The sequence below is a fragment of the Camelus dromedarius genome, chromosome 13, assembly GCF_036321535.1.
Source record: "Camelus dromedarius isolate mCamDro1 chromosome 13, mCamDro1.pat, whole genome shotgun sequence".
Lineage (NCBI taxonomy): Eukaryota > Metazoa > Chordata > Mammalia > Artiodactyla > Camelidae > Camelus > Camelus dromedarius.
The window spans coordinates 65,503,359-65,518,620 of NC_087448.1; the positions used below are offsets into that span (position 1 = coordinate 65,503,359).

The 15,262-nt window shown below is 37.7% G+C and overlaps 1 protein-coding gene across 1 annotated transcript in view; it reads left to right on the forward strand.

The window, feature by feature from the left end:
* The first annotated feature begins 238 nt into the window (after window positions 1-238).
* The window catches only part of UBL3 (ubiquitin like 3), a 58,146-nt gene continuing 43,122 nt past the window's right edge, over window positions 239-15,262 (forward strand). Inside the window, exon 1 of the mRNA XM_010977119.3 lies at window positions 239-1,295. Within this exon, the coding sequence (XP_010975421.1) occupies window positions 1,269-1,295 (27 nt within the window). The 5' untranslated portion in view covers window positions 239-1,268. The remainder of the gene's footprint in view (window positions 1,296-15,262) is intronic.

Consider the following 15,262-nt stretch of genomic DNA (forward strand, 5'->3'; position numbering starts at 1 on the left):
AGCAGGTGTTGCCTAACTCCTAGGCAGCAGTTTGGCTAAAGTGAGCTTTCCTCTCCTAGCAACTGTTGCTAAGAGGGGCGTGGCCTCGGAGTGGTGCGAGGACGCGTTAGGTGGCTTCTCCCCCCTCACCCGGAACCGCATAGACTACACTTCCCGTGATGCTCCAGGGTGGTCTCCGTAGTTACGCACTTGGGGCCGACAGGGGGCGAGGGGGAGGGGGAGAAGGAGGGCGGGGGCGGCGGCTGCGAAGGGGGTGCAGTGCTCTCGGGTGTCCCAGACTCTCGCTTTGGCAGCTGCTGCCGCCGCCGCCATGTTGGCTTGAGGGGCGATGACAGGAGGCGGCTGCGGCGTCGGGGACTGAAAAGTGGAGAAGGAGGATAGAGCTCTGAGAGGAAATCATTCCCGGGCTGAGGAGAGGAAGGACCCGGCCTCTTCCGGGGACCAGCCAAAGTCGACGTCGCGGGGAGCTCGCGAGGCCGGGGAGGGGACAGGAAGGCGGAGACGGAGGAGGCGGAGGCGGGAGAGGAGCGCCGGGAAGCCGGAGACGATGCGCCCCAAGCCCTGCGGCTGCCCGGAGGCGCCCGCGCCCTGAGCCCCGACGGGCCGTGGGGTCTCCTGCCCGGCCGAGCTCCCCGCGCCCCGCGCTCGCCGCCCGGGCTGTGCGGCCGGGACTTGCGCTTCGGCTCGCAACGAGTTAAATGCCCTTGAGCGCGGGTTTCCGCGGCCCGGCTCGCAGCCCCGGCCGCGCGAGTTGAGCCGTTTCCCCGCGCCGTCCGCCGGCGCCGGCCCCGCGCCCGGCGCTCGCCTGTCCATGTGTAGCCACATAGTTATCTGTGTACCTCGACGCCGGGGCATTCTCCTGCTTAATGAGGACTTGACTCGGGAGCGAGTGTGAATCACTGCCGGGCTGGGAGCGGAGGAAGGCGACTTAACCCCCTTCCACCCCCTCCATGTCCGTGTGTCACTCGGCTCGGTCCACCTGGCGCGGCCGGTCCTGGGGCTGCTCCTGCTGCTGCTGCTGCTGACGGCGACAGCTACCCGGCTTCCCTCCCGCTCCTGGCGATTGTTCCTCTTCGCACTGAACCTCGGCCAGGCCGGCACTTCGGCTCCGAAATAACTTATTTCTTTTTGGAAAGCACATCTCGAACCAGTCAAGATCGTGAAGGTTGATTTCTGTAGCTTGAAGACTTCTCTCTCTTTTTGTTTGTTGTTGTCTTTTTTGATTTTTTTTTCCCCCGTAAACATCTGGGGATATATCAAACGGCAAGATGTCTAGTAATGTCCCGGCGGATATGGTAAGTGAAGGATGAGTTACGACACCCTTTGATTTAACTGTGGTTTCCAATCTTATTTAATCAGAAAGGATGCAGGCGTGGGGTGAAGCTTTGCGGGGAGATTTGGAGAAGTTGGAGGTTCTGGTGTCCCTCTTTGAGAAAGTACTGCTTTTAATGCGGATTTTCTCATTTGGCTGTGTTTTCTAAATTATTAAAGACAATGGAGAAGTTGGGGGTAATGTAGCAAGGTGGCTCGAAGTGGAGAAAATACCTTCCTCTTTGCTGGAAGCCTCTGAACAGTTGTGTCTTAAAGCGTCTGAAAACGTCAGTGACGGTGGGCAGAGCCGAGTTCGGATGTCCCTACTAGATACAGAGGTGGACAGGAACACGGGAATCTTGCTTTGTGACACTGACGAGATCCTTAATGCAGTAGGTACAAACTTGGTATTTCCAAGAACAGGGCCATATTATCACATCAAGAGAAACTCGGCTAGAATTTGTCGTGAGCTTTTTGAAATGTCTGGGTGAACAAGTACACCAACAGCTGTATTAAGACATTTTGGAATTTTCACAAATCTAGGCTGACTGTATATTGGTACATTTAGTGACTCTTCCAGGACTTCTAGTACCAAGTATTTAGTTGTATTACATCATTGGACTTTTAAAAGCTAATAAAACACATTATTGATTGAGCCTTGATCCCGGAATGTTAAGAACTCGAAACAAAAAGTACTCATGTTTATTGACGCTTTTCTTTTTGCTTATAAAGGTTAAGGTTGTGAGACTGTTGACTAACAGGAACCGGGTAGGTTTACAGTGCTGGGAGAGGTGGGTTTGTGTGAGTGTGAAATTACACTTTGCCGTCCTAGGGACACACATAATTCAATTAACAGGAAGACGAATAATCTTTTTTATGAAAGAATTAAAGTTAACATAGTTACGCTCATTTACATTAACACTTGAGTGTGTATTTCAGCGAAAAAATGAAATTGAACTTTAGTGATGATTAAATTTTAAAATGTCAGATGTTTCGAGAGACGTGAACCCCATTTAAAGGCTGTAAAAAAAAAATTAAATGGCTCTAAACGGCATATTTTGACCTTGGTTTAAAGACGTTTTGCCTGTGTTTGATTTCCCTTTTAGTGCGCTATTTAAATGCAAAGCAACCACAAGGTTCTGTCACTTGGGTGGCCACACAGCAACCTTACACTCTCCTGCCTGAGTCTTAAAACTCGAGCATTGTCCTTTTACTTTTCCCTCACCTCCTGGTGTGCACATCGGAGAATAGGGATAGCTGGACTTGGTTGCCTCCACCAAACTCTTGGAGTTGCCTGGAGAGGTCTCTGGACTGAGCTGGAAAATGCTATTTCCCCTGTTTGGTATTTGCTCTGTGGGCTTATCACCTCCAGCAAAGATTTGCTCTCTCTTGCTCTCTCCGCTCTCTCTCGCCTCCATTTTATACCATCATGCACACTCTAAGATATGATTGCCCTAAGCACTATTTATCACAGAAGTTGTAGTGAAATAGATTTGTGTCATTAAAACAGTGCCACTACTTTCTTGAGCCCAGTAAAAAGCTGGAATGTGCGTAGTATCAGCTACAAATTGAGATGATTTAGAATATACTGTTTCCAAGTCAGAGAGAAGGTATGGAAGCTAATGTTCAGATCAGGGGACCGGGAAGCAGTGGCAAGGTTTTATTAATGGCTGCAGTTATAAACTATAACTATATCTGTTTTAGACTGTATTTTAAGGCCTTGATAATTCTGTGGTGCTTTGAGATCCCTTGATTAAAGGTGATGTGCAAGGGCAAAGCAGTATTATGTAATAAACATATAATGCTCTGGTGATGCTTTCAGAGTGTGTCTAAGGTACAGCTCAGATTAGATGGTTCTATTTTTTATGTCTCATCTTCTAGCTGTTTAACTTGTTGGAGGTCTTGAGGGTTTTTTTCAGTGTTAAAACCTTTTAAACCTTCATTTGCTGTTACTTGCATTTTTGCTTAAGAGGTGCCTTCATTTAATATGCATCTAGAATTCTCAGCTTTTTGAAATATAACATGATAAATACTAGCTAGAAGTTGTCAATTAAATGCTTCATATTTGTTTAACTCTTCATTATCATTAATTGACAATTAACCTGCATTTACATTCATGTGAGAAAAATTTTACCACTCTTGAAAAGTGTCAGCCTTCCCACCCCCACCTCTTTCCATAACCTGACATTTCCCTTGAAGCACATTCTAAATTGAGCAGGATACATCCTTTTGCAATGTATGTATGAATACATACATTTTTGCCAGGTGCCATAAAATTTTCAAGTTTCTCAGTGGTGACCGCCAGTATGTGCCATTTAGAAACAAATGTTACGCTCTTTCACATTTTAATGGTGCTTGTCAGTTGTATAGGAGAATCATGTTTGGGAGATGAGGTGGGGCAGTGTAGTTACAACCCCGTCATGTTTTCATTAGAGATTAATCATTCTTGAGCTATAGTAATTGCTAAATCAATTGATGCTTTTGGTAGAGTCTTCTTATGGTAATTATTGTGATTCACTTTAAAATCGATTTTTAGATTCATTTTTAAATTTTGTAAATATAACTGACATTTAAAATTGTTTTTAAACATTCAGTAGATTTTTATGTTTACCATAAGGAGTCTCTTTTTTCTTATAATCCAAATTTAGCAAGTCAGTCTTTTGGAAGAGTGGGAGTGGTACTCCCAGTGAAAGGATTTGCTATATTCTTTACAAAAAATAATTTGCAGTTGATAACTTTTTCAGTTAACATTCTGTGAAGATGTCCTATAAATAATATAAATGTACTTACTTAAAATATTGGCTTTTCCTTTGCTAAGAGTGATTCGGTTTGAACAAAGAGATTGACTAACATTCCAGTGTAATAATTTATTTGTGAGAAAAATCTGAAAGTATTTGAACAGAGTATCATTATAATACATTGTCTTTAAATGATTCTTTTTTCTTTTTTTTTTCTTTTTTTTTTCCTCAGCCAAAATCATAGTTCATGATGGGGCAATATTTATTATTTATAATTGCAGCATGAATTATGTTAGTGACACAGGTTTTCTGAAAGAAAATGTTTACTCTTGCTGTTAGTAATAAGGCCTAAGTCTGGGTAGATAAGGTAGTAATTTTGTTTTCTGGGTTGGCAAAGTTATCAAGAAATAAATTATTGCATTTATAAAACTATTATATAAAACATTTGAGCTACTATTTAGAACTTTGGACTGAAATATACTTCATGATATCTAAAATTGAAAACCCTACCTAAGAGAGAAATTGACAATTAGTGTGAGAATAATGGCAAAGCAGTTTTGGTGTTTGAAAAATTTTAGATGATAAAACAATTAAAGAGAAACTCTGTATCTTTTAAAATGATTAACATGTACATTGTAGCAGATGAAACCATTTTTAGTCTGGGGTTAAATGAGCTAATGATAATTTGAGTTTTTTCAGTGCTTAATGAATATTTTTATTGTAATGGCCTAATCTCTTCCATTTGTGGAAGAAATATTGGAGCCCTCTAGTGGACAGGAAATCACTAAAATGAATTTCTTTTAAAAGTGAAGTTTTTCCAACTTTTCCAAGTTAAAGTAAATGACAGGTATAGAGTATACCAGGGGAAAATGTCACGCTAGGTAAAGATCTAGAGAGTAGAAAAATTTGAACTTGAAGAAAGAGTATTTTAAGACCTAATGCCTCAGATTTTCTCTTTACTTACAAGCTCCTTTTAACTTTCCTTTCTCTTCCTGGAGCTTTTATTCCAAATATAAGTTGGGAGGTTTTATGAAGCTAAAGGGCAGATAAGTACTGTTTACATGTATACACACACACACACACACACACACACACGCGTGCATATATATTAGGTGACTTGATGAACAGCTTAATAAATAACACATCTTTAATGGGATGTTTCTCTAAATTGTTTTACTTGAATGTGCCTTATTTGGTGTTCTAAATTAGACATTTTTATTGAGAAAACAAATGACAAGTTATTTCTCTCTGCTTTGAATGCCTTTTCCTTTCTAGCTCTGAATCTTACTCCAGCTCATGTCCCTCTTCTGTGAAAAGTTTTTACTTCATTCCAGTCCACAGTGATTTTTCCTTCCTGAGAACCATTTTCTGTCAGTGCATTTCAGATTAAATGATGTCAGATGCATATGAATGTGTCTTATTTTATCTCCCATAATTTCTAAAACAGAATAGACATTTTAAAACTTTTGAGTGATTTTCTTGACTCCTGAAACATTACTCTTTTTGTAACTTATGGGGAAGGTAAATATTGTCCCCTACTACTACTGCTTATAATAATGGTGTTAAATATGAAGTCAGTGATGTCTGCTTTTATTACTACTTTAAATATGAAAAATAGTTTTAGTGTTAAGTTATTTTAGTGTGAAGTTATTTTAAATTAGTGGATAAAGTGCTGATGGCTCTATTAGTTTTCATAACATGGAACAGTAAATATGTTTTAGGAGACTGAAGTATATTCTTAAATGTGCTCTTTAAGAATTCCTCTCATTCTGGGGGAAAAAAATTGAAAAGTGACTGTAGAATTCATGGTAACTGGAAACCCTGGGTAATAAATTATTCTGAATCAGCGAATTTTCTGAATACATGAAGGGTCGTTTTGGAAATATCCCAATCTATTTTGGATTTCTGTCCTCCTTATGTGTAATATGCTATGTATAATTTAACTTATTTTTGGTGACTTAGAGCCATCATTTGCATAATACTGATTCAGTTCAGTGAAGTTCGTTGAGTACTTCACTGTGTAGCGGAGTGCCATAATTCTTTCAACTACAGCTATTATATCCTCAGCATCTAATAGAGATTGTGACGCTTTGTGCCCCTTCACTACTAGTTCAGTAGTTTACGAAGCGAGATGGGGCAAGACAATCAAGATGTGACAGTAAAAATACTAGAACTTCTAGGTGTTTATTTTGTGCTCCAAAAAGGAGGAGGAATTGAGTTTTTGTATTTAATATATGGGTTGGCTCTGGAAAAGCCTCTGGTCTAAGAAGAGCCCACATTAGGTCCACGTTCAGATTTGCTGAGGGAGGGTGTGGGAATTCTGTAACGTAGAGGCCAACAGCAGCACCGTGAGCTTCTCAAAGTTTTTGCAGTTTTTCTGTTACAGTATATCACATAGTTACTTTTTAAAATACTTTTTTAAGAGAATCTATGATACTTTGTGTGGAAGTAGGGAGCAGAGGTTCACTGTCAAAGCACTTAAAAGATTTGTAGAACTTAGCTGAGTTACACATTTTTATTTTACAAAAGGTGAACCTTCTAGATGCTGGTCTTCATGATGACAAGAAGCTGTCAGTAGTACGCTACCTAGCAGGTATTTTTGAGAAAACAAACAGTAAGTTGTTCATTAAGGCAAAATTGACATTTTAACCAATAACTGAAAAAAATACCTGCTTTTCAGAAGAAATTTTATGGAGAGAATATTTGGAAAACATGTTTAGATTTTTCCAGTCTGTTGAAAAATCTTCCTCACGGAGAATTTAAGTGGACTTTAGACCCATTTATTAGAAAAATAAAAAACACACATTTTCCTCACTTTGCAAAAATTTATGATTGACATCAGGTAAAATAAAATTGTAATAACATTGACATCAGGTAATTGACTTTTAACAAGTAAAACTTGTTCATATTTGGTGATAGAACAGAAAAGTGATTAGTAAACAAGTAAGTGACATTCTTCTGTATGGATCTATGCATCTTTGTGAACTAGGTTTTTCAGTTACGACTTGTGACAGCTCTTAAAACCAAGTGTCAAAATACATTTGCTCTCACTTAATATGTTAACAGTAATAGTATTTTTAGTGATTGCAAGATTAAAATAAATTAATGTTTAAAATAGTTAATAATTAAAATTAAAACAATATTTTAATCTTTTAATTCTGTTTTAGTAAATGTTTTATAACATACTTAAAATATGTGATTTATAAAGGAATATACATGTATCGGAGGTATATGCTGAACTATTTTATAATTGGGATGTTCAGTGAAAAACTTAGAAGCTGTGCATAAGATGACTTCAGATTTTTGAGCATTGTAAGTTCTGTTGTTTGATATTTTTAGTTTTTCTGTCTCCTGCCTTGTTGAGCACTTATATTTTTCTGTGGTCGGTATGCCTACCTATCCCTCTCTAACTCTTTACAGTTGCTGGTTCTAATTTGCTGTGTTTGTGGAAATCAGATTTTTAAAGTTTATTAGGATAAAGTGTGTTAAAAATGAACAAATGGTGTCCGAGTAGGATTTTCAGGCATTCTTATAGTAAAGTGTATGATCTTTATTTCAAGGATTTGATCATGTCTGTTTTGGTTGCTTGGAGTTCTTTTTACTTGAGAGGCTTATTCTGTGGCTCTTAGCTGTGTTTTGCAGAGATGGGGATTCTTGGCAGTGATGAACTAGGTAGATGATTGAAAAAATAAAATTACACGTGTAGCTTCATTTTGAGCTTATAGGGGAGAGATGCTAATAATATTTGTTGTGTACTAGCTATTTACTAGGCAGATGCTTGGCATTTTACAGGATAATATTTGGTTTAATCCTCACAGTGATGCTGGATAAACAGGTTGGTATATAGAAAAAGAAACTGCTGCTGCCCACCAGGTGAAGACCACCAGGAGTACAACTGTAGTGAAAAAAGTCAGGTTTATTGACTTGCTACAGCAAAGAGCCCTCACCTGAGTGACCATGCCGAGTCTCAGGAAGAGGAAATGGGAAAAGTTTTTGGTGGGATTTGCACTGCTGAATGAATCTAATGAGAGCTGGGGGGAGTGGAGGCTGTCTCTGGATTGAATTCTGTGTACATGAAGTGGAAGTGGGTTAGTAATTGGATCTCTCAGCAGTCTTTAGGAGGCAGGAGAGAGGAAGGGGGCTGGAGAAGATTGTTAGTCATTTTGGAGCTGTTGTGTGGCCCTGGGAGAAAGTTTATTACCAGTTGGTCTTCTGTTGGCCTTGTCCCTCTGTGTTTTAGAGATACCACAGTGTGGTTGTCAACAGAGCTGACTTTCACTTTCTCACAACTCTAGGTTCAGAGAGGGTGAGGGAACTTGTCTGGGGTCATATAGCTAGGAAAATGGAGAGCTGGAATAGGAATTTGGTTCTCGTGGTAACAGTGATAAACGTGCTAAGCCCTCTCCCCCCACCTAACCTGAGCAGACGGCTGGCTCCCTCAGGCGCTCTTTCATAAGCAAAATGCCTCAGGTTCCTTCCCAACACTTTGCTCCAGGTATCTTTGCAAAATACTATTTAACTTCTGGATTGAATGATTTTAATGCGGGTGGATTAAATTAAAGTTAAAGGGAGTTTTCTTTAAACTTGTCGGAGCTTTGAGTCCTCTTGTGTATAAATTATGCAATGGAATTTTTTCCTATAAATTTACCACTTTGAATATAGAAACTATTATTGCTTTATATATGTAACACGTAGATTGATTTAATGCTTTTAGGGTATTTTGTTTTTGTCTTTTTACTATAACTGCTTATGTATGATGCAGAGTCTCTGTTGACTGATTCAGATCTAGTAGCGTTTTTTTATGATCTAAATCAAATACATATGTGAGCAATTTTCTGTGACTAGATTTTGAGGAGAAAATGTTCTTTCAATGCTGAAGAAGATTGTCTTGTTAGGCATTATATCTTGTTTATCAACATAAAGCGAGATGGCAGTTCACTGGGTCTAGACAAAATATTTTTTCATGATATATGTTTAATTTTCTTTACTTTCATATAAAATGAGTGTGAACTGATTCTGATAGATGTACATAAATTGTTTAGCTAGTTCCATATTCATGGATATTTACAAGCTGTTATAAACAATGGTGTAATATGTATCTTAGAACATATCTCTGTGCCTTGTCTGATTATTTTCTTAGGATAAAATTCTTAGGAATGTGGTTGCTCTGTGTTAGATACATGTTAAAAATTGCGTGGAGGGGGAGGGATACATTTTTACCAGTTTTAAAGCATACTTGAATTTCTGGATAAACCTAACTTTTTCATCTGCATTATCCTCTTAATATGCTAGAATATATTCATTTATAGTGTTTGCATTTTTGTTCATGAAAAAGATTGACTAGTAATTTTAAATTTCTTGTAAAGTCTTTGACAGATTTAGGTATCAAGGTTATGCTGACTTCATACAATGACCTAGGGAATGTATTTTATTCCTTGGAACAGTTTGTGAAGACTGATTGTTTTCATCCATAAATGTTTAGAAGAATTCACTAGTGAAGCCATTGGATTTTTCTTGTGGAAATTATTGATTGTTTCTTCAATACGGATAGGACTATTCACACTTTCTATTACTTTGTCAATTTTGACAGGTTTTGCTTTTCAAGGGATTTTATCTAAATTTTCCAATTTGGCTTAATTTTTTTTTTACAATATCCTCTTGTTGTCTTTTTGGTGTTTGCAGTATCTGTAGTGATATGTGGTTTTTAAATCTGCTTATTGGTAATTTGTGCTTCTTCTTGATCTCCAACGATTATCGAAGAGCCAATTCAAATTTTAAAAATTCTTGATTTTCTGTTAGGCTCTGCTTTTACCTTTATTTCTTTCCTTCTATTAAAAAAAATTAATCTGCTGTTCTTTTCCAAGTTTCTTGAGATGGATTCTCAAATCGGTAATGATAAATCTTTTTTTTTCTTAACGTATGCCTTTAAGTCTATGAAATTTCCCTATAAATGCAACTTTAGATGGATCTCAAAAGTCTGATATATTTTTATTACTCAATTAGAAATGTTTTAAAATATCCATTGTGGTTTCTTCTCTGCTTCATGGGTTATTTAGAAATATACTATATAATGTCTGAACATATGAGGATTTTCTAGCTATATTTTTATATCTACTTTAATACTACTGTATATCTAGGATTGTTCATTCTATGATTTCAGTTGTGGGTAATTTATTGAAACTTGCTTTATGGTCAGTTTTAGAAAATTGAGTGTGGTATGCTTAATATCACGTGAATCAAGTTTATTAATCATGTTCAGATCCCCTATATCACTACCAACCTTTTTCTCTTTTTATCACTCCATTGAGAGAAGTGTGTTAAAATCTCCAACTGTGAGAGGAGTCCTCTGTATGTTTTTTTTTAATTCTCTCAAATTTTGCCTTATGTATTTTGAGGTCAAGTTATTGGTTACATTTACAATTGTCTCTTCCTGTTGGATTGATCCTTTTATCATCATTATCTCTAATAATAATTTTTACCGTAAAGTCTATTTTTTGGGTATCATATAGTACTTTTTTTGTAGTTTGTTTTTCCATCCACTTCCTTAAAACCTTTGTCCTTATACTTAAGATGAATCTCTTTAAGCATCATACAGTTGACTTTTGTTTTTTACTAAGTCTGATAATCTTTGTTGTTTTGCATTTAATGTAATTGCTCTACTACATTATTTGGGTTTAAATTGACCACTTTATTATTTGTTTTCTGCTGGTACCATCAGTCCTTTATAACTTTCCCCCCTCGTTTCTTGCTTTTTTTTTGGATTAATTAAACATTTATTTTATTCCATATCTCCCTCTTTGCTTATTTGTTATAAAGTCTTTTATTATCTCTTTACTGGGTAGCCTAGGGATTACAGTATACATCTTTGACCTCATTTGAGTCTATCATAAGTTACTTCTGGGAAAATGGAAAGACCTTTTAATACTTTAGTCCTATTTACCTCTCTTCCACCCTTTGCTTTATTTAAAACCTCAGAGATGCCATTATTGTTGTTGTTGAGATAATAATAATAATAGTAGTAGTGGTAGTAGTAGTGGTAGTAGCAGCAGTAGTAGTAATGTTGTTGAAATAGCGATTACTCATTTCAGTTTGTTTTCACATTTACCCTTTCTAGAAGTCTTCATTTCTTCCTGTTTTGCTGCATTTGCTTCTGGGTAATTTTCCTTTTATCTAAGGCACTCCCTTGAGTATTACTTTTAATGCAGGTCTTCTAGTAATAATTCTGGTTTTGTTTGCCTGGAAATGTATTTATTTACCTTCATTTTAAAGGGTCTCTTCTTTCAGCACCTTTAAGTTCTTTTATAACTTCTGACTCCCACTGTTTTTGTTAAGTCAACTTTGGTCTTACTGTTTTTGCTTTGAAGTTAATGTATTTTTCTCTGGCTGTTTTTATGATTTTATCTTTGTCTTTGGTTTTTAGTAATTTTATTATTACGTGCTTATGGATGGCTTTTATTGTATTCATTCTGCATGAAGTTTGTAGAGTGTCTTAAGTCTATCTATAGCTTGCTATCTTTGTCACTTTGGGAATTTTCTAAGCTGGTATTCTTTAAATGTTGTTTCTATCCAATTCTCTCATTTCTTTTTGGGATTATGAATACATGTATGTTAGGTCATTTCACAGTTTTCATTCTTTTTCCCCCCTTCTGTAAATCTCTTTGGATATTTTTCCTGAACTATCTTCAAGTTCACTTACATCTTCTCTAACCAATATTTGGTTATACCCCATTATTGAATTCTTAATTTCAGTCCTAAAATTTATACAGATTCAAGTTCTCACATTGTTTTCATCTGTTTTTTTGTGTGTGTACATAAACACTGTTGTAGTGTTTCTGTCTGATAACTCTAATACCTGTTTCACCTGTTAGCCTATTTCTGTTGTCTGGTTTTTGATCATTTGATCCTTTTTCCTAGTATGCCTGGTCATGTTTTATTAATGTTGTGATAGAAAATTATGGAGGATCTGAACGATGTTATCTTTCTCCAGATAGAAAAATATTATTAATATTCTCTGGCAGGAAGTCAGAGAAGCATTGATCACTTTGATTCATCAGTGATTAATAAGACATAGGCCTGAATTCAGAGTAATCAGGAAATTCAAGTAGCCTCCTAGTACATAGCCCTTCTGAGATCTCATTTAAAAGTTTGGAGTATTTACCAAGATGCCTATTCCTTGGCAAGCCCTGGATTTTAAGTATTCTGAGGGTGATGAAAGCTCTGCTTAGCTTTGTAGCCTCTTCGCGACATGTTTTTGCTGCATTTTCCTGCATTTCAGTCCATGTTGTTTACAATTCAGCACATTCTTGGAGGGCAAAAATTGAGCAGAATGATGAGCTTGCTTTTTGCACTTCCTTTTGTTCTGGGATCCTCAATCCCTGGCTACCTTGGCAGTATAGAATTCCAATTTTTGTCTTCCCATCCAAGTGAGACTGATAGAAGCTCCAGAATGCTGCTTTCTGTTTGGCCTGTATGCCCTGTACGGGTAATTGGCAAAAGCATCGAGGGGAAACGAGGGTCTTCTTTGTGGCTCCCTTGAAGGCCCCTGATGTCCTGACTCTCTTTGCTGGTTCTCTCTATGCCTTCAGATAAGCTCGGTTTGTCTGGTATTTTATCTCACTTTTATAGTTGTTTTCATTGGGAGATTTGGTCTGATATTGCTGTTCCCTCATAGCTTGACCTAACTGCTCTTTCTATTTATGCCTTAGTTTCTTTCTTCTTTCATTTGTTTGTTTGTTTTTGATATTTAGCTATAGGATCACCAGTTTTCCTCTCTTTCTCCTCTATCCTATTAGTAGCTAAGAATAGCTAAAATTAAACATTTAACTGTGTTATTTACCATGGCACCATTAGCCAAGCAGTTGCTTAAGTCAGACATCTAGGAGTCATCCTTAATTTCCTCCTTTCCCTCATCCCCCAAATCCAATCAGTTTCAAACTATATCTGGAATCCATCAACTTCTCGTCATCTCTGTGCTGCCACCCTATTACAAGTCTCGTCTCTAATGCCTAGACTACGGCATTAGTCTTGGAACTAATTATTCTACTTCCGTTCACATTCCCCATAATACATCTTCCAGAATTGCTTGAGTGATTTTTATGAGACATAAATTGGATTATCTTTCCTTCTGAAAAAAACAGACTTTAGCAGCTTTCCATTGAAGAATAAATTCCCATAGAATAAAATCCCAAATTCTTACCCTGGCCCTTTCAGAGCCCTGCATCCTCTGTCTCTCCCTGTCTCTATAATCTTACCTTGTTTGGCTTTGGTATAACTGTGTTTCAGTTATACTGGGTCCTCCCAGTTCCTCAGACAGGCCTCAAGCTCTTTCCTGCACCTGGGATGAGCCTTTGCACATATCAGTCCCTTTGCCCAAAATCCTTATCAGTATACTTCTGTATCCTCTGTATATGGGTAATGCCTTCTTAGCTTCCCTGTCCTCAGAGACACATTTCCTGCCCATATCTGAAGTTGAATTCCCTCACTCCCTTGCTTTCTGATTCAGGACCCCATAGGCTTCCTCTGTAGCACCTGTCCCACTTGGTAATTCATTTATTTGTCTTTAGATTTGTTTTAGTTGTCATAGATTCTATGAGTATAGGTATAGCTCTTTCATTTGCCACAATAGCCAGTAGGTATGGTGCCATTTGTTTGGTAGATTCTTCAAAATATTTGTGGGTTAAAGGAGTGAATTACTATTGTAGGCACTGTGCCAAGCTAATTATTTGAAACAGATTTAATCCTCCAAAAAAAAAAAACAACAACAACTCAGAACAAGCTTAATAGGTAGGTAGGTGCTTAGTGTTAGCTGCAGTGTATTGAGGAGGAAAGTGAGACAATGATATTTGCTCATTTTCCTGAAGCCAGCCAGCAGGGTGGGCTTTTTTATATTGGACATTTTTGCATTTCCAACTTTTGACCATTCTTTACCTTTTCAGTGTTCTAGCCTCTTCACTATGTCTTAAAGCTAATGACTGTGATTATACTAGCATTCTGGTATTTCAACTTTAACTTCTTGTGTTTGCTTAACATTTAGCCAAAATAATAACCAAAATTTCAGAAAGGAAATTAGAAACTTGTAGTGGAAGTTGATAAAGTATTAATAGAATCTAAGTACTTGAAGTGGTGGATTTCAAGCATTGTGAGTGATTTTTCAAGCTATAAACTCCCTCATTACTTTGTGACTAAATAGAAAGCCTATGTTACAATTAATTTCAAAAACTTGAATATATTATATATAAAAATACATATTCGAAGAGAACATTTTTGAGCCTTTTGTATTTAGAGGACTGTTACATAGATTTTTACTTTCAGCAGTCTGTATAATCAATAGACTTTCCAAGTTAGAGATTTTATTTCCATACTTACCAGTTTCTGCATGATAACCCTGCCCTTTTTCTTTCTTTGCATCGTTCAGTTGATCAGACAGCAAGTATTTGTGAGCACATGCTATTCAGGCCATGTTTTTAGGCTATGGTGTACCGTGGTGAATGAAACAGATAAAATTCCTTCCTTACCAGAGCTTACTTTTAAGTAGTAGGAAGGCACTCTAAACACAACAAATATATAAATAGTTAGAGGTTGGTCAGTACTACAGAGAAAAATGAAGCAGGAAAGCGGGTTGGAGAATGCTGAGAGTGGGACAGGAGGCAAGAGGGCAGGGTACAACCATTAAAAGAATGACACAGGAGTTAACACCAAGATGGCAGAAGATTCAGCTTCCAGTAGACCTTGAGCTTCATTATTCGCTCATTGTAATGTGTTAGCATACTAAATAGCACTCCCACGGCGCCATGACAGTTCCTAGGGTAACCATAAGAGGTAAAAAAAAATGGATAGTGGCCCAGTTCTTTAGAATCCCAGCCCCTTCCCCAAAGTAGTTGGAATAATCCTCACTTGTTAGCGTATGAAATAACTGAGCTTATAAAAACTTAACTATCCAGGACCTCGTGCCCTTTTCTCGTCCCTTTTGAGAAGGCCCACACTCTGTCTATGGAGTGTGTAACTACTTTTACTTTAAACTAAACACCCACCCCCACGCCTCGTGGCCTCTCTGGCCTTCTGAGACTGCCCATATTCTGTCTATGGAGTATATATCTCTCTGAATAAATCACTTTCACTCCACTATGGCTCACTTTTGAATTCTTTCCTTCACGAAGCCAAGGACCCTCACTTGATGGCGCACATCCCAGGGACTCTCCTGGGACCTGGGACAT